General features: G+C 38.7%; 1 protein-coding gene across 16 annotated transcripts in view; it reads right to left on the reverse strand.

Moving 5' to 3' along the window:
• Positions 1-3,468: 3,468 nt before the first annotated feature.
• The window catches only part of PPARA (peroxisome proliferator activated receptor alpha), a 60,124-nt gene continuing 53,418 nt past the window's right edge, over positions 3,469-10,174 (reverse strand). For all 16 annotated transcript variants that reach the window (XM_044417780.1, XM_044417771.1, XM_044417768.1 and 13 more), the window contains 2 exons: positions 5,177-5,624; positions 3,469-4,278 (listed from right to left, as the gene is read on the reverse strand). In XM_044417780.1, coding sequence (XP_044273715.1) covers positions 4,031-4,278; positions 5,177-5,624 — 696 coding nt within the window. In that variant the 3' untranslated portion in view covers positions 3,469-4,030. The remainder of the gene's footprint in view (positions 4,279-5,176; positions 5,625-10,174) is intronic.

Consider the following 10,174-nt stretch of genomic DNA (forward strand, 5'->3'; position numbering starts at 1 on the left):
GTGGGGAGAGGGCCGTGATCACGGTTGGCACCTAAAATTCAAAATTTTTATGAAATTTTTGTTTGCGACCCGATTTGGTCATGAACTGAGGCGTTCGTGAACCGAGGTACCACTGTATATGCCAAATAAGCTGAACTACAACTTCTATCATCTCTGGCCAGGATGGCCGTTAGGCATTACGTTAAAGAATGCTGTCCCATGACAGAGTTTAGGAAATGGGCATTAGCCACTTCACTGGCAGAACAAATTTTGTTGTAGTGTGCAAAATGTTAAGCTTTATAGAGTCACACAGGACAGAATAAAAACTGTAGAGAGTATCTACTCATCACACTAAACCATCCAGAGATTAAGCCACCCTGGGTAAATTGCTTGCTTGCTTGCTTGCTAACCTAACAGATGATTGGATGCTCTGTGTCTTTCCATAGTTTGGTTCCATCTTAGTTCCCATGCTGGAAACTTGTAGTTTCCTTGGCCCCTATTTCAGAGCCCTTTCTGCAATTGGCCCGCTGGGACTGCCGGCTGAACCTCCCCCCACATCACATTGCCAACACCGAATGGAGTTAATTATCTGATCCTTCATGAACCTGGTCATACATTTGCTGACTTTAAAAAATTGTGCAAAACTACCTGTTTGCTGTTCAGCTTAGCACATCAATCTCTCTACTTCTATGCTTGCTGTGCTAGCAATTACCTTAAAAGAAGTCTGCTTCAAGTTTCTTCTCCTGTGGCCACCAAGCACTTTTGGCTACCTCCCCTACTCTGTATTTGTTGCTTCCCTCCACTGGTTTCCATTGTTAGCTGTCTGATCTACATGTGGGTTACACACCATAGAAAGGGGCATGATTGGTAAAAGATATGTGCATTTCAAGGCAGACAAGCAGTGAGGGGAATCAGTAAAGATACATAAATTTTAAGGCAGGACAATGAGTTCACAACAAACCACCCACTGTGAGATGGCATATCATGCAAACCAGGTCTTAATTAAGCCTCTTTCCCTCCCACTTGTCCCACTTATTCTCCAGTAAGCAAAACATTTGGGAAGGAAGCAACCCCAGCACAGCAGAATGAGCAAGCATACACTGCACCCATGAGTTCTGCAGTACAGGAAATCCCTCTTCACATTATTCACATTATATAGAAGTTATAGTAAACAGTCAAAGGTTATGAGATATCTATAGTTCCAAAGTGTCAAAAACCAAACAGGCAGTAAAAATGCAATATGGATTTGAGCATGCAAAATAAGTAGGAATATACTCAGGAAAGAGTATGTTTAAACTCAATTTACATGATGAGAAGCTACTTAAAAATTGTTTCTGTTCATTTGGACTTGCTATCCTGAGCTTTTCAATAAACAGATTATACATTTTTTGAGCAATCAAATTTACAGCTTTCTTTTGCATAATTTGTTGAGGTAGATAATTTCATTTTTGGAGAACAATTAAAATGTCCCCCAACATTAAATTATTGAGTTATTGCCCCAATCCTGAGTATTCTGAATAATAGTATAAGCTGCTTTCTAGGGCACTTGTAGACAATGCTTTTAGGGAAATTGACGAACAAAACTGAAGCTTCTGCCAGCTGTTCACATTTTTCTCTCCACACTTGGAATTATTGCAAATATTATATAACTTCACTGGGATGATATGAAAATAGAATACAGGGGCATCCAACAACTTGTATTCCATATGCTTTTAGATTGTTCTAGTTTACAAGGAGGACCACTACAGGAAAGAGTACACAGAGAAAGCAAAATGCTATTACAGTGATTGTTCAATTAGAAACCAATACCTCTATTACAATGTTTACCAAATGTTGCTTATAAAGTAGTGAAATAACTTGTTTACTCCCATCTGCTAATTTAAAAAATACTTTCTCCAGGAAAGTTGCCTTCCAAATCATTGGGGCCAAGAATTTCTGTTATAACCTTCATGCAGCTTGTCTGAATCACATACTTTTAATTATGCAAGAGCTTCTAATCTATAAAATGTTGTTTGGGGCTCCGTATAAACGAGGTTTATTTATGATAGAATGGGACTGTTACTCCATAAATGGGTTAAGAATTAACATGTAATTATACAAGGGGGAGCTATTTTATTCTTGCAATACAAATCATGTGTTTCATTAAAAAAAAAAAAAAAAACCACACACACACAATCAGTACCCTGAAAATACAATGCATACAACTTATTGGAAGATATTGCAAGATACAGCCTGAATGGAGATCACTCACTAAGCCAGCTTTGGGGAGTTTTTCAAAGTCAAGGAAATGGGTGTGTAATCTGAAAGAGCTTGCGGTGTAACTTTAAACAATATAAAGCATCACAATCCTCTTTGAAACTGGGGTTCAGATGGGACACTTGAACAGAACACAGGTGACAAGGATACATTTTTAGGAAGTACATGTTTCTAGTTGCAGTGCACACGGATGAACTGTATTATTTGAAACAAGGACATGTCTTTAAAAACAAAATGATCTCCATATACTTGTAGGGTACATTGGGTTAAAAAAGAGACATAACTAGCATGCGGCCACTTCAGATATTACAGTTTTCCTGAACATATTCTTCAGACCTTTTATATGTAGGCATCAAAAGAGTGATGTGTTACATGGTTCTCAGAGAAAACTGTAATTTGTGAAGTTAAGAGTGCGTGCATTTGATAGGAAATGACATTGGCCATTCTGGCTGAGGGCAATGGATTTGTAGTCATACACATCTATAGGGCACGGCTTTGAGGAAGGCTACCTTATGGAGCAACATGCATAAGATCTGACTTGGATATATCTTGCCCTCCAATAAGCAACTAATTAAGATCCCAGCTAGAGCTGGGCTGTTTTCCAGTTTTTTAAGAGCACTGCAGTATTTTATAAGAGCACTCTGAGCACTTCAGTATTTTATCACTGCTGCAACCAAACAAGGCGCTTGAATTGAAATGTTAAGTGAAGCACTACTCCAACACCTGTTCCTTGTTTCAATGCATATTGTATAGAAACAATACTGAGTGAGTGCTATAAAACATCACCATAATCTCTGATTTGGTATGATGTTCAATAATAGGTTGACATGAAATTTGCAAACAATCTTTCTGAACTATTTTAGAAATGCCAAATTTACCAAAGATCACATGTCAAAGATACAACAGACCTTAAGTTCTGTACAAAAGTGAACTTTTTAGGTTAGTACTTATCTTGTATGAGTCACCATATCTTTCCACAGAAAACTGATTTTGGAAATAAGCACTTTGGTATATATCATGGGGTATGAAGTAACTCGTCTTTAAAAAACGACCGGCATGCTAACGCCCTTATGATCCAAGACAATATCTTACAAACATCTCACTGAATTCTGTAGAAAGTAATTCTTAGGATGTGTGCTTAGGATTGCCACCTGAGGCAAGAAAAAAGCTTTACAAATATTTTTTTTTCTTCTATGGATAGAATTCTAGTATCAAAGTTCAAGCTTTTTTTTATACAAAAGGGGCAGGATATAAAGAACTAATTTAGATACATCTCAAGGACTGGGTATGCTCAGAGATTGATGACCTTTTTCTTTCCTTTAATAGATGTGTCTTCTCCCATCATGCCATATTTCAATTTCTTTTTAGAACCCTTGAACCTGAAATACAGTTCACCATGCAGCACAAGAAGAAATGGAAGGCTAAAGTCCTCTTCACCATCCAAAGAAGGCTCTTCGGATCTTGCCCCAAACTGTTAAGTTTTCTCAAATAATGGAGATCAGGGGATGAATGCTTCAAAGTGCAGAAACTTCAGAAGTAGTTTGTGTTAGTAAGTTCAGATGTAATAAATTGCTACTATTGCCAAAATTCAAGTCAGCCATGGCTTATTATAAAATTTCTCATAAGTACATAAAAATGACCCCTGACAAAAGAAATGTGATATTCCAGTTACCTATATTTTAGCTTTGTTAATGCTTTCGGATTAAAGCACATGAGAGATAATTGTGCAAAGTAGTTTGCTCCCATCTATTAATATTGCTGTTGTCTTTACATATCATACAAAACTAAAACAACCTTAATACATATCCTTGTAGATTTCTTGTAGCAAAGGATGTAAGTGTGCATCAGACTCAGTCTTTTTGATTATCTGAACAAGCTGAGCATGTTCTGTGACAAGCTGCCGAAGGTCTGCCATTTTCTGTAGAAGTTTTGGGAAAAGGAAGTTGTCATCAGGATGGTTGTTTTGCAAGTGAAGTTTTAGCACATGCACAATGCTTTCTTGCATCTTTTCAATATGTCCTATGTTCACAAGGCCAGGGCGATCTGTTCCCAAAAACAAAACTGTATGTCACATTATTGTACGATGCTTAGTACATGACAATTAATTAGCTGTGCTTAAGAGCCTACTGAAATACTCTTCGCTAATTCAGTCAGGCTGCATCATCAATAAAAAATGCTACAATATCCTGTTGAAACAGCAGTTGAGTATTTTGCATCCATTGTAAATGGATGCTGTGTTTTAATTTTAAGAAAACTGACTTTCAGTTGGATTACCACTTTAACCATGTATCTAGTTATGGCATATTTTGGCCTTGGTCAGGCCATTCAGTGCTCAGTTATCTTCTAATATTTAGGGTTACCTGAAATGATTTTGTGCTCAATCCAGCTCAAGTGTGCCTCTTCTTTCACAAACTCTTTTGACTACTACGATCAAACCCCTTAGAGATGGAAATGTATTTTCCCAGAAAACTGCTGTAATATATTCTAATGCTACACACACACACTCAAAGGGGGAAAAGTGCATGTAAGAGTGGAGAGCAATCCTACTGCCCTGGGTTCAGGTTCTAGTGGCAGTAGATTATTTTGGACTCCCCCTCCTGAGGGTGTAGATGCTCCTGTGATGTTAAGAAAGGAGGATTCTGAGACCTGTTCTCTTCTTTCATCTCTTTGCAGTCACCACAAAAAGAAGCAGAGCACCTGCTTTCAAGGCTGCAAAAAGTGGGCAGGATGACAGGCAGAGAAAGAGGAGAGACTGGGAAGTACCCTGCTCCTTTTTGTTGATCTACTATTATTTGCTTAAACTATTGCTTTATTGCTATAATAACTGTCTTAAATGTTGTATAAAAGAGGATATAAACTATAGTAAGTGCATTATCTGTAATAAGTAAATAATAGGCCAGGAAGAATATTACTGTTTAGAGAACAGTAACTTACATCTTACCTCCACAACAAATTATAGCAGCCACAAAAAGAGATATGTCACTATCATCCAACTCCAATGAATTGAATTTCATTGCAAAATCAAACTTCGGCTCCATGATATCACAAAATGGCTTCCTTAAACTTTTGAGGAATTCTCGAGTTATAAAACCGTTTCCATAGGCTACCAGCATCCCATCTTTGTTCATCACAGAGGCCAACATGGCAAAAATGGCTTCATAAACCCCATATTTTAATAGGGTCACCTGGTCATTCAAATCTAGGTTAGAAAAGCCAGGGATAGATTTGGCAAATTCTGTAAGTTCTGTTACAGCCTCAACTGAGGTACACTGGCAGCAGTGAAAGATTCGAACTTCGGCCTCCTTGTTCTGTATTCCATTGGCTACCAGTTTCGCCACCAGTGTCTTCTCTGCCATACACAATGTATCCATATCATGTATAACAAATGGCTACAAAAAGATACCAATAGTAAGTATCTTAGGTAATGACAAATATACTAAGAGCAATAATAAAATATATCAATCTCCTTTATGAAAACATATTAACAGAACTTGACATTACTGTTACAATATGTAAGATCCACCAATCCAACAGGTCTTTTCAGAATATTTAGCACTTTGATAGTTACTGAATAACTAGTAGGTCTTGTTCTGTGTAGGCTGGTATACTGTTATTCATTCACTTAAACCACATTAACCAGGATAGCTTGGATCCTAAGTCTTTTTAAGGGAAGGGACAATTTTTGCTAACTCCCTACTCCATTTGCAATCCCTTGCACCATGTCTCACACAATGCCCAAGGGCACTGCAACCCAAAGGGGCACATGTTTTGGGGGGCACACAAACTGGAGCTGCAGATTGAAGGAGGCATGAAAGCACTGTTCTATATGTTTCTGCGCATGGAAGGGATGCTAGGAACCAAGACAATGGGCTTGCCTGCCTATTTGTCTTGACAACATTACTGGAAGAAATGAACTATATGTTTGTCCATAGACCCAGAGCCTTTGGAACAGATGTAGTCTTATAATAATTACAATAATATTCTTCCATGCATAGTTTCCATCCTTCTGCTTCCCTGTACATGACTGGAAGGGATCAACAGATAAGGGGAAAATCCAGTTTCTAAAACTTTACAAGTCATATTGTTTTTCTGAAAGAACCATAAATACTTTGCAAAATCTATCTCAGCCCAAACATTACCACATTGCAGAAATAGAGTTTTGACAATTTGGAATCACACAGATGTGCAACCTTTAAAATTAATTACTGGGTGTATATGCTTATCGACTCTTCTAGGTTTAGCTAAGACTTCCGGACAGTTAAAAAAGGCAATAAGGATTACAGATGTGAACTGAAAAGCTGCTTGGTTTGCAGAAGGGAGTTACATTAGCTAGTAATGCGGGGTGAAATGTTTGCCACTGCTATAATCTGTGAAAATTGCTCCAGTTTTAGCAATGCATAGTTTAGAAATGCCTTGTTTTCATAAAATATTGACAGAATAAAATAAAATGCATACCAAATTGACCAACTAGAATGGCATTATTAGTAACTTCCTTTAATACTGAACTTGGGCAGAATGTTTTCATAGCTTTCATGCCCTAATAATTTCACCTTTGAAGGAGGAGGAGGTACTTATGAGCCTGGGTAAATCCAAAGAATTATAGAAGTAAAATGAAAAGCCAACAACAAATTTGGCAAGTGCCCTCTGCTTCAAAGTGCAAATAGGGAAGATATATATGCGTGCAGTTGTATGGTAAAGTAGGCATTTCTGTAAAAGCAGAAGTGAGAAGGGTGATCCACCAAGCTTCATAGTACAATCCATATTCAAAGTGGTTAAAAGAAAATGTGCTGAGTTAAGAGGTGAAGGACACAAGAGGTGAGAGGAAATGGAGAGAGGAAAGATATAGGAAGAAGACTGGAAAGAAAGGGGAAAGAGGCACATGGAGAATACAAGTGCAGTAGCAAAGAGGATACAGTTCAACATTTTCTTACAGGTTCAGCATTTGTAAGTAGCCTACCAATTCTCTTTTATCTCTTAGTGGCGTCCAATATTGTAAACCATAGTACCCTTCAGAGTATCTGGTACTACCAGGGTGCAATTTTTTTGGTAAATGAATTCCATTAATCCATTCACAATGTCATGCTCTTTCAAGAGGCTTCTGTAAAATTATAGGGCATTTCTTTTCTATCTAGAAGACACAGCTCTTAGTTTTACAGTTCTCAAAACTGTGAATTTCTGTCTGTAGAGATCATGCGCCTCTTCTTCACAGCAAAAATGTTACAAAATAAACATCCAGTTGAGAAAAAGACCTTAATCTCATTGTTCCTTTGCAAATCTATGTACACAGAATTAACCCCTTACTTCTTCAGTGCTACATTAAAAAAAACACCAATGAATAGAATTAGATTGTTGAGGGTGGAATAGATCTGCTCAAAAAGCCACGTGTGAAGGAGGGAGGGAAAAGCAGTAAAAATGAAACTGAAACCTCCACAAATCTTTGGATCTTTTTGTGTATAGCCTGAGGTTTATTATATTATTCTTTTCATGAAGGAGAAAACCTATAATGGCAGCAGGCTGTAAAAGAGATTGTTTGGGAATATTTTAATGACTTTCCTCTGCCTACAAGTAAAGCAGCCATATGTGCAAATCATGTAAAAACACAAACTAACCAACCCATGATTTAAATCTAGTCCTACTGACTAGTGTTTTATATCGTGATTTGAATTGATTTGATTTAAATCAAATCCACCCTGGATTGCATACTGCACTGTGGTAGTTCTGCAGGATTATTGTTCTGTTCCTTGGAAATTATGCTATGGATTTGAGAAGAAGGACAACAACGCTAATTCTGAGCCTGAAGTTATTTGTCCAATAATGTCTGATATAGTGTCTAATAGATACAGAACCCAAAAATCTCTTAAACAGCTGGATCATTCCACCATATATCAACAGAACAGACACAAGATCAACAAGGAAATGCACAAAAAGATCAATGACTTGTTCTTGGGTTATGAACTCTGGATTGTACTAGCCATAGGCTGTCATTACAGTCAAAAACAGAATTGTAGATTGTGCATACTAACTTTCCCTTCAGGGAAGACTAATTTCCTCTGCAGGAGGCCAGAGATGTTCTAATTTAAGTAGTGTAAGTGGGAGGAAATAGACATTTGAATTCAGGGGGCATCAGAGGAGGAAACTGCAGGAACCTCTGACAAACAGAGTGACATGATTGAGGAACAAGCACAAAACTGATTTTGTCCAGCTAGCTAGAGACTTGATACACACAAAAGAAATGACAGAGTGGATCTGTGAAATTTTTCTAGGATTGGGTGAACAGGAGAGTCAACCAAGGGCAAGCAAATATCTCCTGACTGTGTGAGCGACAAGACATTATGGCCCAGGAGAAGCTTTGGCAACTGCTCTGAGAGAAAATCTGGAAGCTTCAGAGAGGATTTTTGAAAAGAAAGAGCCTCTGGAATGGGATGGTGGACCAGTGTGTTACAATGTTATCAGCAGCCTGGACTGCCAGGTTGCCAGGTCAACCAACATTAGCTGTCTACCATCCTTTTACATATGCAGAACAATTTCAGTCCCCATAAGCCTTTCCTCATTCTCAGCATTTAGTGTGTATTCAAGCCCTCCTTGTTAGACCTCCAACTCATCATGCACCCCTAAAGTTTCCTTGCTCTTAAACAGTCAGAGTTGTGGACACATAAAATCCCCACTGAGGCTGCTACTCTGTATGAAAATGTCAAGCCTGCTCACATGAAGGCTCTAATGTTGAATCACTTGGCACAGTAATCTTTCATTTCCTCTCTTTCCCCCAATCCACCAACTCTGCAACTCTTGCTCTTTTCTCATTCTCCTCTCCGCTCTCTGCTACTCACATTTCAGTAATATAGTCCTGAAACTGATGCCCCATTGTTCCTAGCATTTTGTAAGGTAAGGAATACTTCAGTCTGAAGGACATTTCTCTCAAGGACTGCACAATAAAATTACAACAGAAAGCTTACGAGATGACAAGGCCATTTCACATTAAAAGAGAAAAAAGAGCAATGAGACTAGCACAGATATGGATGAGGTGTAGGATTGCCTGTCTCCATAGAGTAGTTAAAAACCTGAGGAGAAAAGGCACATTCATGATAAGGGGTTGGCTCGTGTCATATGTGCCATTTCTGTATTGGGTACTGTGCCCTTTTCTTTCTTTTTCCTCACTTAGCTCTCTGTTGCCCCTCCTCCAGCCTTCCTCTAATGCTTGTGTATTCTTCCTTGAGCTATCCTGCAGTCTTCATTGCAGTTATACCACTCAGATTTCAGTATGGTTGACAATGGTACACTCAAAGTCACAATCTATGCAATTCTACAATGCCTCATTGAGAATCATGACTCCATAGAAGAGCATTCTCAACATCATGTCTGTTTTGGGAAAGAACTGTGGCACAGTAAGGCATCACCTAAGTTCCAGCAGTGCTGCAGAAGATTCATCACTGCACTCTGAAAGAGAGCAGCTCAGTGACCACAAGTGCCACCTCATAAAGAATGTGTTGGAGAGTGCTATCTGCTGTGGAGAGGGCAAAGGCAGTAATGGCAAGGTTTGCTATGGCAGAGCAACCAATCTCTGATCTATCCACCATGTGCCTCTGGACTGTTTCACAGCACTTGAGTGGGATGGCGCTTTCTCCTGTGGCAGTCTTCTGAGCAAGCAACTTCTGAGCTCATCATTGATGAAGTGAGACCCATGATCCAAAGACAACAGAAAAGTCTCCAGCTAGGGAGGACCAGAGATCCCTTCAAGAAAATTGGAGATATGAAGGGAACATTTCATGCAAAGATGGGCATGATAAAGGACCAAAATGGCAGGGACCTAACAGAGGCAGAAGAGATTAAGAAGAGGTGGCAAGATTACACAGAAGAACTATACAAGAAAGAGCCTAACATCCCTGATAACCACAATGGGGTGGTCACTGACCTCAAACCAGACATCCTGGAATGTGAAGTC

This window comes from Varanus komodoensis, unplaced genomic scaffold (assembly GCF_004798865.1).
Source record: "Varanus komodoensis strain SLA01 unplaced genomic scaffold, ASM479886v1 scaffold9, whole genome shotgun sequence".
NCBI lineage: Eukaryota > Metazoa > Chordata > Lepidosauria > Squamata > Varanidae > Varanus > Varanus komodoensis.